This window comes from Hemicordylus capensis, chromosome 1 (assembly GCF_027244095.1).
Source record: "Hemicordylus capensis ecotype Gifberg chromosome 1, rHemCap1.1.pri, whole genome shotgun sequence".
NCBI classification, from domain to species: Eukaryota; Metazoa; Chordata; class Lepidosauria; order Squamata; family Cordylidae; genus Hemicordylus; species Hemicordylus capensis.
Genome location: NC_069657.1, coordinates 34,289,034 through 34,309,318, shown reverse-complemented (window position 1 = coordinate 34,309,318; position 20,285 = coordinate 34,289,034). Strand labels below are relative to the sequence as shown.

Genomic DNA, 20,285 nt, shown 5'->3' with positions numbered 1-20,285 from the left:
CCTCTGAAACAAACATTGGATAAGATGGAAGTTTTGCAGTACGCATGTGACCCCTGCTATTCCCACACCAAATCAAGATGGGGGCCCCAGGGGAGGGGCTGATGGGCAGAAGGGGTCTAGGGAACTGGGAGGGCAATAGGGCCGTGGGGGGACATTCCTTGCCAGGTCAAGCCCTCACCTGCTTTTAGTAGATCTGGGGGTGGGGCTAATCCACTGCTGCCCTCAAGAAGGGCCAGGCTGAAACCCCTGGGGGAAAGAAGAAGGATGGAGTTGCTGCCATATAAAGAGAGAGAGCCTGCTGACTGATCGGGTGAGCAGGGAGGGGGCAGTGTTTCCTCTAAGGTGTGTGCATGCATACAAGTTTTTTGATGACTGCAAAGTTAATTTTAAATACTGCTCAGGTTATTTAAGCAGTATTTACCACTCAGGAAGGCCCTGTTCTGAATGCACATGCGCACACACTGCCGTGATACTGCCGCCCAGAACAAAACTCATTCCACACACAGATAAAAAAAATTAGAGGGACCACTGGCAGTGGATGGCTTTCTGTCCTTGGGAAGACATAACTCCCTGTAAAAGGAACCTGCTACAGATGACTATGCAAGGAACAAGCCATACAGCAGGGAAAGGGGGACAAGAGGAAGGCAAGGTTGGAAGGATTGCTATGACAGTAATGAGCAATGAAAGGACACTGCTGCAAATAACTTCTGCTTGGTGACCTCCTTTATACAGTTACAGGGCCATATGAAGTAGAGCTGTCTCCTAGGGCTGACAAACTCATTATGAAGCAACTTAACTTCCACACAATCTGTGATTTGGTAACCATCTCCAGGCAATAAACTGTTTTCCAGGAAAAGGGTCCAACACACCTCATGAGCAGTCCAAACCAACTAAATTCACACATCCTCAAAACTTCCACCTGATTAACATTCCAGTATCTGTTATGTAAAAAAAGAAGAAGAAAAAAGACCTAGATTGCCAACTTTGGAGCAATTCCACATTGCTCCAAATGGGAATGATGTAGCATGTGGTACAACTTCAAAAACTCCATGGTTCATCTGCATAATTCAGAACTTGATGTTCCTGGCCCTTTCCCAGGAATACTATTTATTATCTAGAATGCATAGCAGAATTGGGATTCTGTGGAAATGTTATAGCTTACTGTATTACTGCCCTGAGCCATTTTTGGAAGGGCAATATAGAAATCAATCAATCAATCAAATAAATAAATAGATAAATAAATACTTCCACTCCTTAGAAGCAGTCATTTCAACCTGCTTTTATTGAAAATTGTTCTTGGCTGGGAAGGGGGTATATATATATATGAATGGATTTCATTTGCAAAACATTGCCCTGATGTACAGGGGCGGTCCAAGACATTTTGCTGCCTGAGCAGGGGCATTACTATATAGGGCAAGGGGTCAGTTGTCTGGGGGCCCACTGCCTTGGGGAGCCCCCCCGAGGCAAGTCACATGACTGCCTCTCCCAGTTGCGCACCTGCCCAGGTGTATTCATCCTCCAAAATTGATGTGAGTGTTAAGACCTGGAGCTACCAGAACAGCATGTCTTTCTCTAGTACCATTAAATGACTTGCATAGTCCATCATTTAAGATTTCTTCACTTCATGAGGTGAGCTTCGGGGGGGGGGAATGTTAAAATCTTGTCTCTGGGCCCACTCCAACCTTGCTACGCCCCTGTGCCTGAGGCAAAGGACAATATGGCCTTCCAGCATTCTCAGGCCATGCTGCCTAGGCACTGGTGGCAACGTGCAAGCACTCTCAGGCAGTGGTGGCAGAGGCATTCCTAACTCATGTGGGAGAGGATGAAAGAAGAGGTTCACCCTGTTGGAATATTATTTGCAAATAGTTCTCAAACAGCCCAAAAGCACGGTTGGTTTGCACAGATGCCTTATCGACGGCACTTACAGTGGCTGGTAGATCTGCCCCACACGCCTTGAGGATATTTTATGATAATGCTTGAAAGTATGTCTCAACGGGGAGGGGAACCAGGCCAAGGCCACAAGCCAGATGTCTTGAGAAGCAGAAGTGGGAAATATAGCACGTAGAAGCAAATCGGAACCTTTTGGGTTAAAAGTAATGCTTTGGTTGGTATACAATGTGCAGGTGCGAAAGTTGTTGACTACACAGTATAAAACATAGATGAGCTGCCGGGGGTGGGAGCAGCGGCATTCAGAAGCTTTGGCTAGCAATGAAATAAAGCTTTGTTTGAAACTTTGATCCTGTTGTCCGGTGAAAATACCTAACAAAGAAATGAGCGACAGAGAGAATCTCTCTCTTCTAACAACCCCATGGGAGCAAGGAAGGGAAGATGAACACTGTGCCCCAGTGGGTTGAGGAAGGGTGGTGGCAGTGGATGGTGGGGTGACGTCCATGGTGGTGTCAGTGGGGAGCGCAGCACTTGCTTCCCCCCCCGCCCCGCAACAGTACCCGAGGCAACTGCCTCACCCTTTCTCATGGAAGGACTGTCCCTGCTGCTTATGTGTTTCTAACACATCCCACTGCTTTTTGCACAATAATTATTTGCTAAATATCTGTCCCAGCCTGTTCCATTCAGGATGGGTCCTGGTTGGGAAGGGGCTGAGTTACATTGGAAAGGTTTCCAGTCTAAAATATTGTTCTGAAATGTTTCTAACACATTCCACAAGGAATTATTGTTACTATTAAACTTCAATTTTATTTATTTATAAAGGGCCCATTCCGACTTTTGCCCCAGTTCCACCATTCTCCTCTTTCCGCCGACTTTGTCCAACGTACACAGCAGCAGCTCTGGCTTCGTCCTCAGTTCCGCCCACACCTTTCCATCTGCCATCGTTTCTAGAAGGCGGGAACCTATGGGGGGAAACTTGGACTTCTTCTGCGGCCTGGACTGGAAAGGCAGGCAGGTCAGGCGCCACAAAGCAGCCTGGGTGTGATGATCGCGAGTGTGAGGGAAGGGCTGGGGCGGCAGCAGCAGCAGCAAGAAGCAGCCGCGGCAGCAGCAGCACGGGCGCAGGCAGGCTTCATCCATCCCCGCACGCAGAGCTCTGCCAAGTGCTAAATGGGGAAGGGATAATTCCTGCGCCATTTAGGGGAAAAGATTAATTTGGTCAGTTAATCCCCTCCTCCTCCTCCTCCCCCCACCCCGCGCAGGAGAGCGAGCGAGAGAGAGAAAAAACACCCCGCACACACAGAGTAAAGTGGTGAACAGCGAGAGGCGCCAAGGGAGCTTGCCTTGCCGGTGCCCAGAAGCGCATGCGCGTTGCTTGCCGGGCGAGGGACGACCAAGGTCCCTGGGAGAGAAAGTTGCCCGTGAGCCAAAGCTCGGAGGCAGGGAGGAGGGCTTGCTTGCCAGCCTGGACTCACCGAAGGAATTTGCTCCGTTGCCTCCCTGGCAGCGCCAGAGGAAAGCCAAGAGACGGGTGACTCGTGCACTTTAGCGCCCACTTCGAGGCAGCCAGCAAAGCCGCCAGGGGGATGAGGAGGAGGAGGAGGAATCTAAGGATGAGGAGGAGGGTTGCTGGTGTTGCCGCTGCTCCTTTGCCAGCCTCTTGCAACCGCGGGACGACGCGGGGAAGGTGGATCTAAAACTTTCAGCCGGGATGCTGCCGCTGTCCTGATCGGCTCTTTCTCGTTCTCTCTCCCTCCTGGAGTGGTGCTGAGGTCTGCAAGGGCACTTTTTTCTCCCCCTCCGGGGAAGGGAAGCTATTAGCAGCGGCGGCGGTTGGCTGCTGCTCCTCTATTGCCACCACTGGTGTCGCGCATCTCTACGAGAGGGCCTGGTAGGGCTGTTGCTTGCTTCGCGATGGGGCTCCAGGAGGCTCCGCGCTCGTCGTGTGCCTGAGCAGAGATCGCGGGCGCCAAACTCGCCACCTGCTGCAAGGCGGCTTCCCCAGCTGCAGCGGCGCCCCCACCAACCCTCCCGTTGCTCACCTGCCTCTTTCCCCGGCCCCTCCCAGCAGCAGACGCCTGCTTCTTTCTTTTGCCCTGACTCTGAGTTTCCTTGAGGCGCCCTTGGTCGTGAGCATGACGCCCTCCACGAGGATCCCCTCCGAGTGAGCTCCGCTTCTGGAGAACAGAGGGAGGGAGGCTTCCTTCTCTCGCCTTCAGGACCTCCCGATCTGACCAGCAGGCCCCAGACCAAGATGGGGCTGGAAGTGCAGCCGATTGCCCCCTCGAAGCCTCCCCTCTCCAAGCTGAGGAAAGTTCGCAAGAGGCGGGAGATGCTGCTTCAACAGCTCGGCTTCATTTGCGCCATCCTATTCTTCGTCTGGTGCTTGTCTACCCTGCTTTCCAAGCTAGGTAGGTGGCTGGCGGGAGTGAACGAAAAGCGGGTAGGATGTATTACACACACTCCCACCAGGGTGTCCAGCGGGGGTGGGGGGCCTCGGTTTGTATAAGCGGAAGGTTTTTTCCTCCCGTGCAACAGGTGCTCCTCGCTCCTATTCACACATCAGTGATTCCCCGTGACTTGATTTCTGTAGCAGAGTGATATGCTACTCAGTCCTTAGGGGATGGGGGCCGTAGCTCAGTGGCAGAGCATCTGCTTGGCATGCAGAAAGTCCCAGGTTCAATCCCTGGTGTATCGGGGTAGGGCTGAGAGATAGGGATGTGCAGGAACCAAGGTTCATACTCCGGTTCAGAGCCAAACTGGTTCAGATGAGGTCTGAACCAGTTTGGCACTGCTGGAGGGTGGGAGCCAGGAGCGGGATCTTTAAAAACCCATGTGCAGGTTCTTGGGGGGAGTGCCATTGCAGCAGGAAGCTGCATGTGCAGCTTTTTAAAGACCTTGCTCCCCCCGTGGTGCTCCCCGCCGTGCATGGGTTTTTTTTGGGGGGGGAGTGCTGTTGCAGCAGGAAGTTGCATGTGGTCGCAGAGAGCAATTAAGGACCTGCTCTCCTCTTTTTAAAAGATCCTGCTCACCATCTCCACTGGCGATGCCGAACCGGTTTGGACCTCATCTGAACCGGTTCAGCTCTGAACCTGTGCACAAACCTCAGTTCATGCACATCCCTACTGGGAGAAACTCCTGCCTGGAGAGCTGCTGCCAGTCAAGTGTAAGATGGACCAGTGGTCTGACTCAGTACAATCCTAAGCATATTTAGTCAGAAGTGATTCCCACTGAATTTAATGGAATTTATTCTCTAGTGATTGTGTTTGGGATTGCAGCTTTAGTCTCCATAGGGGTGACTCTTTCTGCTTGTTTGAGGTGTGGGGCATACCCTGGGGGAATATATGATCCCCAGGTAAGCGTCAGTGCAAGATTTGATACTCAGGCAGATGGCTCAGGCCAGTAGTTCCAGGTTAAGGATTGTCTACCAGCAATGGATTACTCAGCAATGATTAATGCATGACATCTTTTCCCCCTACATGGGAGATAACCTCTGTGCAGAAGGAAAAACTGTACATCCGTTTATGCTCACATCTGTAACAGCCATGTGACTTATGCATGTGAATAAATTGATTCCATACCAACCAGAGAACTCCAGAGGCAGATCTGAGATCTTGAATATGTGGAACAATTGTTGCAAGCAACATTATGATTCCATGGAACAAGGGGTCACACTAACGAGTGACCTTCATGATGGGAAGATGTAATGTGTGAATAGTTATGACCAGGTCATTCTGGAAGTTGGTTCAGAAAAGTGAGGAGAACAGCAGAAGCCTGTTGAGAGGGAGGTAACATTGCTATGTGTGACATCAGGGATAGTGAACTGAAGGCTCTCTGCCTCATTTTTGTGTTGCGTAAAAGTGCCAGTTCCTACTGACTGAATTTTCAGCAGAGAAGAGATGTGGTTGGAAGGTTATGAAAATGATGGTGATCACTAATGGGTTTCATTTCTGCCTTCTGAAGAGCCCTTTGCAAGTTGAGTTGTGCAATACTTGTCAACAGAACTTGGCCCACTAAAATGCTTTCTGTGTACCTGCTGTGTTGCTCTCCATCAGCTTAGAACAGTTTTTCTAAAATAGGTGGATTAGAACTAGGCTGCCAGATCAACATTTAAAAAATAAGAAGCCGTGGGCTGTAGCTCTGTTGAGTCTAATGGAGCTATGGGGGATCAGAAATCAGTGGCATCTGTTACAATCTGTGGATCTGTTGTAATTCAAAACCACAGACAATTTTTTAAAACAAGATACGCTCTTCAATAAAGGGGCAGCTGGCATCCTTGTTTGTTGGGCTGCCAGCAATCTTTTGTTACTAGCAGTAGAAAACCCACCTTGCCAGGTAGCTATTAAAGGCATGGGAGTGTTCTGGGTTGCTAGAAGCTCGCCTTAGCTTGGACACACCAGTGGGCGTGTTGTCAGTCATGATGCTAACAGTAGGTGCTAGAGAAACACAGCTTTTAAAACCGGAGCAGGGAGTGGGTGTGATGTGTGTGGACTTCGGATGAGATGAAAATTCCTCTGGTGGCTTCCTTCATTATGGTGTGGTGTAGTGGCTAGGAGTGTGAGCTGTAAGCCAGGAAGTCCCTCAGCAAGCTAAGACCATCTTCGGGATCTGGCCCCCTCTGCTTCCAGGTGATAGTAGCTAGTGATCAGTGGGTCCCCGGAATCACCATGGAGTTTAGGGCACACAGACTGAGAGCATACAGAAGTCGGGCAAGTCATGTGAGTGAGTGAAATCAGATGGGAAAGTATTTTTGAAATATGTCACATTTTGTCATAGGAAATAGGACACTGCCTTCTACTGAATCAGGCCATTGGTCCATCTAGCTCAGTATTGTCTACACAGACTGTCAGTGGCTTCTCCAAGGTTGCAGGCAGGAATCTCTCTCCGCCCTATCTTGGAGAGGCCTGGGAGGGAACTTGGAACCTTCTGAATGCAGATGCTCTTCCCAGAGCGGCTCCATCCCCTAAGGGGAATATCTTATTGCACTCCCACATCTAGTCTCCCATTCATATGCAACCAGGGCAGACCCTGCTTAGCTAAGGGGACAAGTCATGCTTGCTACCACAAGTCCAGCTGTCCTCTTGGGATAGTATAACTGAAAGGTCGCTTCACCATTCGTGCCAGAGCTCTTCTTTAATTACACAACAAACGTAAAGACTATGGAATATCCTGAAAGTTTTATCCGTCTTCCTCAGACCTTCTTAGCAAAGTCCCTGCCAGGCTTAAGCTCCTGGCATCTGCCCCATCTTGCTGCCCACTATAGCCAGCTATGGATTCACATTTTACATCATCTACAAACTCACTAGGTCAGGGGTTCTCAAACTTGGATCTCCGCATTGTGGATGGGGATGATGGGAGTTGTAGTCCAACAATATCTGGGGAGCCAAGTTTGAGAACCCTTGCTCTAAGTGATCTGAGGCATGCTACTGGTCTCTCAGATCCACTACTGGGCAGTTTTTTTGATAATGCTAATTATCTCAATATGCACATTATCTCAATACAGTGTATCTTGCAACAGCTTTGTAATTATTAAATTACAAAACTTTTACAAGATATACTGTATTGAGATAATGTGTGTGAAACACTTTGAACATTTAAAGTGTATTTTTTATTATTATTATTATTATTATTATTATTATTATTATTATTATTATTATTATTATTTTACAAATATTTATATACTGGTTTTAAACAAAGAGGCACACAAAACAACCTACATAGCAAAAATGATAAGAAAATGGTTTCCTGTCCCAAATTGGCTCATAATCTATATCCTTCATTGTAAGGCCTGGAGGCCAATGGTAGTCCCCATCAACCCTAAGTGCAGCTCCCTGACTAATTGTTTAGTGAAGCTTTAGCTAAAGCTGAATACTCTGCCCAGACCCCTTGGCACCATGTGGAGACAACCATTTTCACCGTGCAGTGCTGCACTTTGCCCAGCACTGATGGGGCTCCTCTAACGGAAACGGAGCCCTCTTCGGAAAGGGTAGCCCTTTCCAGCGCTTTCTTCCTAGAGCTCTTAACAGAGGGCTTCATCTCTCTTAAATGGCCCCTCCAGCACTGAGAAAAGTGCAGTACTGTGCAGAGATCATCAGTGCAGTGGGAAATGGCTCTCACGTTGATCCCCACTGGAAAAAGAGTGAAGATCACTGATCTAAATAAATGCAAAGTATTATTACTGAGACATTCCTAGGCTGCTCCACCCCACAAAGCTAGAGAGCATAAGTGGACAATGAATAGAAAACATCCAGTTAAAATCAGATCAAAGCATCCGATCAAATCTTTTAGAACCTGTCTAAAAGCCCCTGCCTCAGCCCATCCGTGGTTTATGTTTATGTCCGGACACCAAATAATTTCAAATGCTGCCTGGTTTTGGCAAGTCTCCAGGCAAAGGGGGTTCCAGTGGCACTCAACTTCTATAGTCATGCAGTAACCACGGAGAACTTCTCCCTGCATGCTCTTGCTGTTGCAATTTGGCACGAAGATAGCGTTGTTAAGAGGACACTATTGATTGGCTTTAGAGGTTTTATGATAGGACATGAAGGAAGAGTTGGCAGTGCCTAAGCTGAGTAGGGCCCAAGTTGCATAAGGAAGAGATCAAAATGAGCCTTTTGAATTAATCTGCAATGACAGTAGGCAATCAAGGATTTTTATTGTATCCCCACCCTTAACCCACTCTTTACAAGGAGAAGGTAAGCCACCATATTCTGAACTAGCAAAAACTTGTAAGTAATTCTAAAGGACAGCCTCATGTAAATATAGCAGTAGGGGTGTGCATGGAACCGTCTGGCCCAGTTTGGTTCGAGGCCGGAGTGGCCTTGAACGGAACCAGGCCAGTTCAGTCTGGCCCCCCATCGAACCCCCCCCCCACCGGTCCAGTCCCAGACCAGTCCGCAATTTTTTAAAAAAAATGAAATTACATTTTAAGTACCTTTAGCCCCTTCGGGGGGCTTGCTGAAGCCACGGGGGTATGTGTGTGTCCAGCATGGGTTCCCTCTCCTCCTGCTGGCCTTCTTCATCACCGCCGCAAAATGGCGGCCGTGTGCTCGTACGGAGGCCCGAAAGGGCCGAAAATGCTCAGTTTTACCCGGCTGCAGCGGGCCGCGGCAGTGATAAAGAAGGCCGGCGGGGGGAGAGGGAACCCACACGGAACACCCCCCCCCCCCGCGGCTTCAGCAAGCCCCCCAAAGGAGCTAAAGGTACTTACTGTAAAATGTAATGTAATTTTAAAAAAAATTCGTGGACCGGCCGGACCAGACCCGGCGGTTCGGTTCCAGTCTGACGGAACCAGGAGGTGGTGGTGGTGGTTCGGTTCGACCCTGAACCCCCGAACCGGACCACCGGTATGGTCCGCACATCCCTATGTAGCAGCATTGTTGGAGCAGAGCCTCTAATGCTGTGGTCCGTTGGAGCATCTCATATTTTACGGTTTGAGTTTACAGCTTCCTTATTATTATTATTATTTTTTTAAGGCCAGTAGAGAACCTATGGTTAAACCTGAATCTCTCTCTGCCTTACTGGTGATAACTTAATACTCTATACCTTTGCAGAGCATCTTCAAATCCTCAAAAAGCAAAATCATACATAATCCTGCCTGGCTCCTAAGGATCAGGCATATACTGCTGCTGAAGAAACAGAGACTGAAGACAGATATAACACTGGAGGGGGTTAGTTTGATAGCTGTCACTGACCTCAAAACTGATGTGCATTTTTTCATCCTGGGACAACACCCGTCGTCCCCCACCCCCCCACAATTCAGCAGGTTTTGGGTGTGATTTGGGTTGAAATAGAGATCAGCTGATTGCAGTGGCTGTCTCTTGGCTAACACCAGTGACATCACCACCACACTTTTTCTCCTTGATCACTGGGGCAATTTTCCAACTGGTTTTAGCATCTTTTTGAATTTTCTTTTGTGAGATGAAGAATGCCTATATCTATGCATATACATATTTAAAAAACAACCACCACCAAAACAGACTCTGACACCCTATCTAAGAGGGAGGACAAGATTGGAACAGGAATAGGTTCACCAATCCAGGATTTGAGTTGCTCTTGTATATGCCTATAACACACCTTGCAAAGCCTCATTCACACCTTAGGTGTACTGTTATTGTTGTTGTTTACACAGTCAGACAGGTGTTATTGACTGGTTTGTTTTATCCAGACATCGAGTCCTTCCCAATGACCTGGGATGGCTGAATTTCATTTATTATTATTATTATTATTATTATTATTATTATTATTATTATTAACACAGTTAGACAGGTGTTATTGACTGGTTTGTTTTGTCCAGACATCGAGTCCTTCCCAAGGACCTGGGATGCCAGAATTTTATTGTCAATGTTGTTGCTGTTATAGATATCGTCGCAGAATATAGGCTGTTCCCAGTAAAGTTGCTTTTTGTAATTGGCTGATGGTGATTTCTGTGGCTCCTATGGTGTTGAGGTGCTCTTCGAGTTGTTTTGGAATTGCACCTAGGGCGCCAGTTACTACTGGGATTATTTTGGTATTATTATTATTATTATTATTGATTCAATTTCTATACCACCCTTCCAAAAATGGCTCAGGGCGGTTTACACAGAAAAATAATAAATAAATAATCTGCTCTGAGATCCCTCTTAAAATGCTATATTTCACGAACAGGCAGACTGAATGTCTAAATATGACCCACTTGCACAGGGTCATAAATACAAGTTTAATTCCATTTACTGAAATAGAACTGATGACTCCATTTGATATTAATTGGATTGTAAACTTTTTTTTTTTAAAGGACCATCAGGCATTTGTTTATTATCTGAAACTAGAGGATCAGATGATCCAGTAACTGCAATGAATCTATTTTTGGAACAATCTGGTGGTTTACAACCCAGATAATGTATAAGATACATTTAGTTCCTGAGTTTTATACCCTCTGAACCTTGTGTGGTGTGTGCATTTGTGATCTCTCTATCTGTATTAAATAAATCCTGCTTCCCTTCTACAAGCATAGATATATGTTCCTTTCTGCTTCATAAATCCTCGCTCCCAGTCCCAAGTTTGTTGTAGGATGCTCAAAGGGAATTTCCGCATCCTTTCACTCAGTTGCATGTTCCTGAGAGGAGAGCTAGTCTTGTGGTAGCAAGCATGACTTGTCCCCTTAGCTAAGTAGGGTCTGCCCTGGTTGCATATGAATGGGAGACTAGAAGTGTGAGCACTGTAAGATATTCCCCTTAAGGGGATGGTGCTGCTCTGGGAAACGCAGAAGGTTCCAAGTTCCCTCCCTGGCTTCTCCAAGATAGGGCGGAGAGAGACTCCTGCCTGCAACCTTGGAGAAGCCTCTGCCTGTCTGTGAAGACAATACAGAGCTAGATAGACCAATGGTCTGACTCAATATATGGCAGCTTCCTGTGTTCCCATGGTTGCCACTGGAATCCCCTCTCCCCAATCTGAGGCTTATTCAGATATGTGAAGGTGTATGCAACTCTCACAGCTCAGCAGTTGTTTTTGTATGTGGACTTCTGGCCTTTAGATAACTTTAATGTCTGAAGTTTTGACTGTTAGATAGGTTTTCAGACTTTTCTAATAACCAGGATGCCTTGGACTATGACTGCACCAAATTTTAATATGTTAGTTGGCAACCTGATCAGCATCAGATTTGTTTCATGTGCCCCATTTCAAGGGAGAAGTGAGCCCATTGCCAGATTTAGTATAGCAATTTTGGCATATTGAATTATGTGTGTACCATTTCCCCACTTTCTAGCTGGCGTTTCTAGTTAACAAATATTGACCAAAAAATTGTTTCTAGCTAACAATTTTGATAACTCTGTGAAAGAGTAGTCTATCAATCCCAACACACACATGGAAGCTTCACTTGGTCATACTTAAGAAATGAAGCCTCCATATTCACAGGCAGTTTGGCTCTCATGTAGAACCTCCATGTTCAAGGTCAGTCTACACCACAATAATAGTTTGTTGGCACTGGGTGGGAATAGTTTCTGGGATTTCCTTGCTGCTCTTCTTTGGTTTCTGGAAGCATGAAGCTGGGAACTGTGAGAAAGAGGATGCTGCCCTGGGGTACACATGCCTTTTCCAGCAGCATTTTGATAAATGAACCTGCAGTTCTACATGCACACCTAGAAGGAAGTAAATTCCATTAAACTCAGTGGGATTTGCTTCCATACTTTCCCTTATCAGCGATGAATCAGGCAGAAATTCATCAGGGGCATCTCTAGGAAGTGATTAGGGAAGCTGCACCTGTTAAATGTCTGCCTAGTTGCATCCCTCCCAAGCCCAGTGTCCATCTGAAAGATCAAGGCAAAGTGTGGGTGCATGGAGCCTCATTTCTAAAGACATCATCATATACCAGACAATATAAAGTCTTTACAGCTTATATGGTGTGTAAGTTAAGACCGGCATCGTAACTTGCAATTTCCATTCTTTTTAGAGCATGAGTAAAGCATCTTAACTCTCATCTTAAACCGAAGGTTTTTGGATTATTGAATTTAGCTAATTCTCCATATGCCTCAACTGGTTTATGATATAATATGTATGAACAGAAGACACTGATCTTTGTTTTAGTCTCAGGGAATGTTGATCTAGTGAAAAAAATAATAATATAGTTAGATATAGGTATCTAGAAGCAGCATTTTTTGCCAGTACAAATACCATGTCTGTCTCTAATGCAGGACAAGAGTCAGCTATTCTTGACAAAAATCTCCTGTCAGAATTATGGAGGAATAGGAGATTGATGGCATCAAACGACTCACATGAAGAAAAGAACTGCACGGAGCCAGGTAAGAAATAGGGCGCTTTAAAGCATCCTTCAGTTCGAGTTTATTGTGCTGCTGTGGCAAGAGCTGCAGTGATGTGTCAGACACGAAGACTGGGCCATGCTGGAAGAAGGTTTAATGAGCACAAAAGTTGGTGAGAGATGACTAACACTCAAGGCCTTGCCCAGGAAAGCAGCAAGTAGTTTTTCAGTTGTACAAAATGTGCCCAAGCCTTCATAGTGGTTATCCCAGAAATGCATGTTTGTGGCTGCTGTGGCCTATGTTCTGTTTGTGTCTGGGTGATATGAAAAAGATGAGGGGCAACAAAATGCATTGAAGTGTGTTTGTTTGGTTTTGAATATGTGACTTTGAAAAGCTATGTGTTTTTTTTTAACCTTGTGTGATTCATGTCAGGACTTCTGTCCTGAGTAGCGATTGAGTCTGAGCCTAGACCCAGTCCCAGCCCTGACAGCATGCCAGAGCCTGAAAGAACTCCAGAACTGGAGCCCCTGAAACAGCAGCCTCAGAACCTGAGTCTCTTGAAATGGCACCCATGGAACCTAAGTCCCCTGAAGATCTGGCCCCTCTTACACCATTGCGCTCTCTGATATATGCACAGGATCAGACAGAGGGAAGGAGGAATGCCAGTTCCTCGAAGGCTGCCCCTTTAAGGCTTCCACTCTCCAGGCAGGGAGGAAGAGCCCAGAAGGGTAGCCTGAGCTCAGAGGAATGTAAGCGCTCTACTCTGTCTGCCTCTGTCTGTTGTTGGGACATCCTGTCCCACAGAGCTACCCATGGTGCTGAAACTGGCCTTGCCTTGCCCTGCCGACCTCGTGGGCTTTTGTCCATAGGATGGAACAAGACAATGCACTGAATTTGTATTAAAAAATGAACACATTCAGCTCTCTTGGACTCTGCGGATATGCTCTGAATATTTGAGGGAAGAAAAGAGAACAAAGAAGCTCAAATATCCCTTAATTGCTATCAGGTCTGGTGATCTGGAGGCAAGCAAGTACTGACCAGGCAGCTAGTAGAATTGAGAAGCAAGTAGTCGAACCAGCGGGCCATCGAGTCATCCAAAAGGGTACATTGAACCGCTCAGTTTGTAGCAGAGCAACAAGTGAAGAGCCAGTCTTGAATCAGAAGCTTTATAGGACCCATTTGGCCCCTTGTGCACCTGTGCAGGGGTTCTCACTGTAGTGCCACCCTGCAGCCATCCATGGTTCTGGCTAATGGCTACAACACTGTTAGAGGACAACTGAGGCCAGCCGCTCCCATGTTTAGTGAGCTACCAGGTAAAGCTCCTGCTGCCAGAGTCCCTGGCTTGAGACCCTTTGTGCCTGATAGGCACATCTACTCACTTCAGAGTGAGGAACAAGACAAACGTCTTTTTTGTAATGCCCTCCCCCACTTGTGTGATGATGTTGTTACACTGACCCTAATTATGCACACTCAAATGTTAACATTTTTGCACTCTTAATTATGCCTCTTCCACTGTGTTTTTAGTGCACAAGAGGAAATGTCTCCAGAAGGGCTGCTGGGATGTTTTATTTCATTTTGACAAAAATGAGCATTTTTTAAAAGACCACATCTGTTCACAGGACTGCAAATGCATGCTGATTATATCATTCATATTAAATAGAAATGGGACTATAATTTGAGTGTATAATTGCTGTTTCTCATATTACAAGCTACACTTATTATACTCACAAATTTGAAAAAAGAACCGTCCTTAGAGAGTTTTAAAAAAGATGTTCTTAGCATCACTTTTGAAAACTCCCCGAGAGTACTGGCTATGACCAAACTACAGGATTGTTCTGGTCCCCGTTCTGGGGTCACTGTTGTCTCTGATCCTTACCTCTCATTAGTTAGTTCACATGATCATTAATTGAGTAGGGCAAGTGTCCTACCCAAATTCGGGAGCTTTGCAACTCCCATTTTGCAATTGGGTGAGAATAAAAAATGATGGTCGAGGTGGGTGAGGTGATTGTGCATGAGACTCCTACTTTATTAAACAGCTGGGTACAGCTGTTGGGCAGAACAGAGCCCTCCTAGCCAGCATGAGCTGTGCACATGATCACTCCCCACCACCTCCTAACTTGTTTTTTATTCACACATGATTGCAAAATGGGAGCATGCACAGCTTCTGAACTTGGATAGGATGCTTGGAACATAGGAAGCTGCCTTATATCAAGTCAGACCATTGGTCCATCTAGCTCAGTATTGTCTACCCAGACTGGCAGCGGCTTCTCCAAGGCTGAAGGTAGGAATCTCTCTCAGCCTTATCTTGGAGATGCCAGGGAGGGAACTTGGAACCTTCTGCATGCAAGCTTGTGAACCGCCCTGAGACCTTGGGTTAGGGCAGTATAAAAATGCACTAAATAAATAATAATTTAAAAATGCAAGCATGCAGTTGCTCTTCCCAGAGCGACCCCATCCCCTAAAGGGGTATATCTTACAGTGCTCACACACGTAGTCTCCCATTCAAAAGCAAACCAGGGTGGACCCTACTTAGCAAGGGGACAATTCATGCTTGTTCCTACAAGAACAGCTCTGTCATACCCAATTAATGCTTGTGTGAACAAAGCTTATTTTCTGCTTTTCCAGTTGACATACTCCATATATATTGCAAACATAGCAATGCATACACACGTACGCTGATTTGATTCTGAGCTGCAGGGAGAAATTTTGAAAGAGCAGGGAACATAAGAACAGCCCTGCTGGATCAGGCCCAAGGCCCATCTAGTCTAGCATCCTGTTTCACACAGTGACCCACCAGATGCTGCTGGAAGCCACAGGCAGGAGTTGAGGGCATGCCCTCTCTCCTGCTGTTACTCCCCTACAACTGGTACTCAGAGGCATCCTGCCATTGATGCTGGAGGTGGCCTTTAGCCCTCCAACTAGCAGGCAAAGATAGACCCCTCCTCCATGAAGTTATCCAAACCCTTGTTAAAGCCATCCAGGTTGTTGGCTGTCACTACATCTCGTGGCAGAGAATTCCACAAGTTGATTATGCGTTGTATGAAAAAGTACTTCCGTTAGTTGGTCCTAGATTTCCTGGCAATCAATTTCATGGGATGACCTCTGGTTCTAGTGTTATGTGAGAGGGAGAAGAATTTCTCTCTATCCACTTTCTCCACACCATGCATGATTTTATAGACCTCTGTCGTGTTTCCCCACAGTCGTCTTTTTTTTAAACTAAAAAGCCCCAGGTGTTGTAGCCTTGCCTCAACTACTCTGCTCTAAGAAGGCAGGTTCTCATGTTTGACTGTGACCCCTCCATAGCTTCCTTTGTGTACCAGTTAATCCACCTTTGTTACTAAAAAAAGGTGTTGACATGTTCTAGCCGAGTATTCAGCACATTTCCTCACTGGCTGCCCTTCTGCTCTGTTATTTCCCCATTTTCACTCTTGGATTCATAGAGGAGTTAAGGCTGAGGGTTTTCTCCAAGACAACAGCATAGCTTGTGGTCACCCACTGAGTGCAAATGGAATGCACTCCCAGAAGCTGACAGCATCAATTCCATTAATGCTTCCAAACCTAGATTACAACTTTGGGGTTTTGCCAGCCTTCTATACTTAGGTAGCTTCTCAAATAGCATTCACTGTTGATGTTCGTGTATGTAGTTCTGAGGGAGCAATTAAAGAAGCTTGACTGGTGGAAAGTTTTGTTAGTTCTGACTTCCAAACGTTCCAAAGTTTGTTGACTTTTGATAGATGTTCGATACAAAGGGGGGAAATGTGATGCATATTTTTATATGTCTCTACAAAAAATGTAGCATAAAAAGACCAGACCATGGGCCATTTAGTTTCTGTCTCCATCAGGGCTTCTGGGAAGCCTGTGAGCAAAACATTCCTCCATTGATTCTCTGCAGTATTTGATATTCACAAGCATACTGCTTCTGAATGTGTAGCTCTCATAGCTGTTGATGGATTTGTTTGTTGATGGATTTCATTGAAAGCCACTTAAACCATTGGCCACCATCACATCTTGTGGCAGCAAAATCTGTCAGTTAATTATGTATTGTGTGAAGAAGTACTTGCTTTTGTCTGTCCTGACTGGAGCCCTAGAACATGCATGTGCCCTACTTCCAGTGTCAGGAAAAATATGCTGAGCTTGAGCATCTTGTACTAACCCACCCAACTTGGCATATTTATCCAACTTGCGGTACGGAACTTGGCATCTGTAACTAAAATCTGAAGTAAGAGGTAGATTTTGGGTTACATACTGCAAGCAGGGTAGGGTGTACTGAGTTTGGTGGGTTCTTACAAAATGCCCAGGCTCAGTATAGCCTTCCTGACACTGGACGTAGGGTGCATGTGTGTTCCTGGGGTTCTGACTGCTCTGCCAAACTCCAGGTTTGGTGTGATGTGTGAAGCTGTCCTAAGGATACCAGATGTTGAACTCTGAACTTGCTGCACACAAAGCATATGCTCTGCCACTGAGTCATGGCTCCATTGACCAAGCTTGATGCTTAGTTAGGAAGTTTGAGCAAAGGTCTGGAGAAGACCACTAATGTCAGATTTTAAAGGGAATTTTTATCAGAGCCTGACATTTAAAAAACAAACCAAACAGATGAACAGTCTGTTGCTAAACAAGGAGAACCAGGGAACTGGGTTGAAAATTAGGTCTATAACTATTACCCTGGCATTTTTAAGGTAGGAGCTAGTCAACTGATTGTGGTTGGAAGCCTGTTCTTGCTGATAAACACACTCTGCAAAATAGATTCAAACTTCAGGCATGTTAATCTAATAATTATTTTATATTTAAATGGTACCTTGTGATTAACCCCTGATAATTGGGCAGAGAGGCACCTTTTAAAGTGGTAGCTCTCTCTTATGCTTACTTAGCAGGGGAAGAGCAGCTGTCCCTATTCAGCCCTATCACAGCATCCCTCCAATAGCTGTTGCTGGTGTCTGCCTTTTTGTTTCTTTATGGATTGTGAGCCTTTTGGGGACAAGCAACCTGCTATTTATTCTTTTTTTCTGTATAAACCATTTTGAGAACTTTTTTTTGTTGAAGTGTGTTATATTAATACAACAACTAACAACAACAACAACAACAACAACAACCCTTAAAGAGAAACACCAGCCTGGACAAGCAAAGAATAACTGGTTGTTCTTCAGCGTGGTCTCTGTCTTTTACACTAATGGGCTATGTGCCTGTGCAGAGACCTCGTTGGAACCTATCAAGCTCAGTTCTTCTGCTTTGGGGTGGGAACCCCTCCCCCAGCCGCTGTATGTGGCTGCACCACCCCTCATCCCCTCAGTCTTTTGTCATCTGCGCTTCAGTAAGCATCGTAGAGTCTGCAGCTCAACGAGTCGGATCTATCTATCCCCTTGTTGTTTTTCTCCATGCTTCTTCATTTTTCTTCGTTTTTCTTCCTTTGTTTCTTTATTTCTTTTGTGTAGTAGCATTTTCTTCTTGGCATTTTGATTTTTTGCTGGTTTCCCCCTTCCTAGGAGCTCTGATCCCGGCTGGGATGGAGCGTGGTGGCCAGCCGGCCTTCGGCGTTTATGCTGGGTATTACAAACTTTAAAAAATGTGTTCGTTGCGGATCTAAGATCCCTCCCCCCGATACTCATACCAGGTGTCTCTTGTGCTTGGGAGAATCCTACATCGTCGAGACCTGTCTTCACTGTCAGAAGTTTACGAAGCAGGCTCGCAAGAATAGGGCTTCTCGCCTGTGCACAGCCCTGTGGGATCTGGCTCTCCGTTCCTTGGAAGCCTTATCGTTGAAGTGATCTGTTAAAATGGCTTGATCTATGCAGTTGGAGTGTGCGATATCTGCTCCTGTGGAGGCCAAAAACCTGGCTCCGATACCGGTTTCAGCACTCCCTGGTGCTCATCCTTCAGCGACTTTGAGTGAGCTGGTGCACTCGGAAGACCTTCCTAAGTGTTCCGCGCCTGTGGTACCGAAGTCTTCCCCGAATCCTTCGGTGTCGATACCAAAGAGGAAGAAGTTGAAGTTGCCTCGTGACTTGCCGGCAGGTCAACACCTTCCTCCTATACAGAAGAAGAAGAAGAAGAAGAAGAAGAAGAAGAAGAAGAAGAAGAAGAAGAAGAAGAAGAAGAAGAAGAAGAAGAAGAAGAAGAAGAAGAAAGCAGCATTGATTCCTGCGTTGGAGGCCCCTGTGGCCAAGAAACCTAAAGTGGCCTCGGCTCATCTTATATCGAAGTCATCGGTTTCAGGATGGCCTGGCTCACCTTAGGCTGCGGATTTTTTGGATGTGGCCCGTGATCACACTCGATTGAGTAGAGAACTTTTGGTGGCGATGAATGAGCTGGGGTATGTCTCTTCGGAAGAGGAGGCCTATTCTCCTGTCAAGCCTGCGGAAAACGCATCTTGGCTACCTAGGCGTTAGTTGCCCCCTTGAAGGCTCCAGGAGTGCATCCCTCTTAGGGACCGTAGTGCCCGTTGGGACTCGGAAGAATGCCTCCTCGGTTTACAGGCAAGATTGGTCCTGGGATTGTCGTGAGCAATCTTTTCTGGATTGATAGTGGGCGGCAGAGCATCGTTCTTCCTTGAGTGAGGTTGAGCCTTCTTATGGCACTTGGCTCCAGGACTCTGGATCATGTGATTGATATCAAATGGACTATCGATCTGAGTACTCGGACTATGTTAGGCCCTGATATGGACCTCGTTACTTGGAAGGCCCCATGTATGGGAAACCCGTAACTATGAGGGGCTGGCGTGAACCCCCCTCACACTCGGAAGGGAGGCCTCATTCCCGCTCACCGCAATGCTCCTCTCAGGATTGAAATGAGCGATGAGAACCACCCTCTTCATCTTCAGTGCTACAACAGGCTGCTGTGCCTTCCGCTTCAGTACCAGACAATCCGGGAAGCAAACCGGGATCCCCTACGGGTTCGACGCCCTTGGCACAAGACACTTTGGCTCCTCCGGAGTCGGAATGTGAGAGTGATGCTAGCTCCCAGGACTCTGAAGTCGTTTCACTCGGGTTGTCCCTGCTTGACATACAGTCGGACTCAAAACCTGTTTCCCCGTCGGAGAACCTCAAACAGTACTCCGCTTACGTGGCCCACATGGCTTTGGCCTTGGGTGTTAGCCTTGGTACCCAACAGAAGGGAGAACTGGACCCGTTGTTCAGCCTTATTGATTTGGAGGCCAAGGTACCGGCTGCTTTGTCCCTGAACTCGGTGTTGTTGGGGGTCATGTGGGGTCATTGGAAAAAGCCGGTGACTCTTTCTCAGTCTAATAGGCATTTGGATAATTTCTACAGGGTGCAACTGCAGGATGATACAGCCTTTCTAAAGAACCATCCCACGCCAAATTCGATTGTCGTGGAGGCACCCCGGCAAAGGACCAGGGGTCACAGCCAGTCGGCACCGAGTGACATATAAGGCAGAAAATTGGACTCCTTCGGGAGGAGGCTTTACTCGACCTCAGCCCTCCACTTGAGGGTGGCCAATTATCGGGCTTATAATGCCCAATATAACCACTTTTTGTGAGAAAAGGTGAGTCATTTCCTTGATCTCCTGCCACAGGACAAGCAAGATCCAGCAAAAGCATTTATCCACAAGGCTATTCAGGTGATGAAGCAGGAGCTTTATTCGGCCCGGCATTTGGTGGAGTGCGCAGCTAAGGTGATTGCCACATCCGTGGCGCTCAGACGACATGCTTGTCTG

General features: G+C 46.7%; 1 protein-coding gene and 1 long non-coding RNA gene across 7 annotated transcripts in view; one reads left to right on the top strand and one right to left on the bottom strand.

The window, feature by feature from the left end:
- The window catches only part of LOC128338392 (uncharacterized), a 38,835-nt gene extending 35,335 nt beyond the window's left edge, over positions 1-3,500 (bottom strand). For 2 of the 4 annotated variants that reach the window (XR_008312599.1, XR_008312598.1), the window contains exon 1: positions 3,363-3,500. This is a non-coding gene — a long non-coding RNA (uncharacterized LOC128338392). The remainder of the gene's footprint in view (positions 1-3,362) is intronic. The other 2 variants (XR_008312600.1, XR_008312601.1) reach the window with 1 other exon arrangement.
- A 641-nt stretch (positions 3,501-4,141) lies between these two features.
- Positions 4,142-20,285, top strand: part of SLC24A4 (solute carrier family 24 member 4) — a 199,597-nt gene continuing 183,453 nt past the window's right edge. For all 3 annotated transcript variants that reach the window (XM_053280737.1, XM_053280727.1, XM_053280717.1), the window contains exons 1-2: positions 4,142-4,298; positions 12,552-12,659. In XM_053280737.1, the coding sequence (XP_053136712.1) occupies positions 4,142-4,298; positions 12,552-12,659 (265 nt within the window). The remainder of the gene's footprint in view (positions 4,299-12,551; positions 12,660-20,285) is intronic.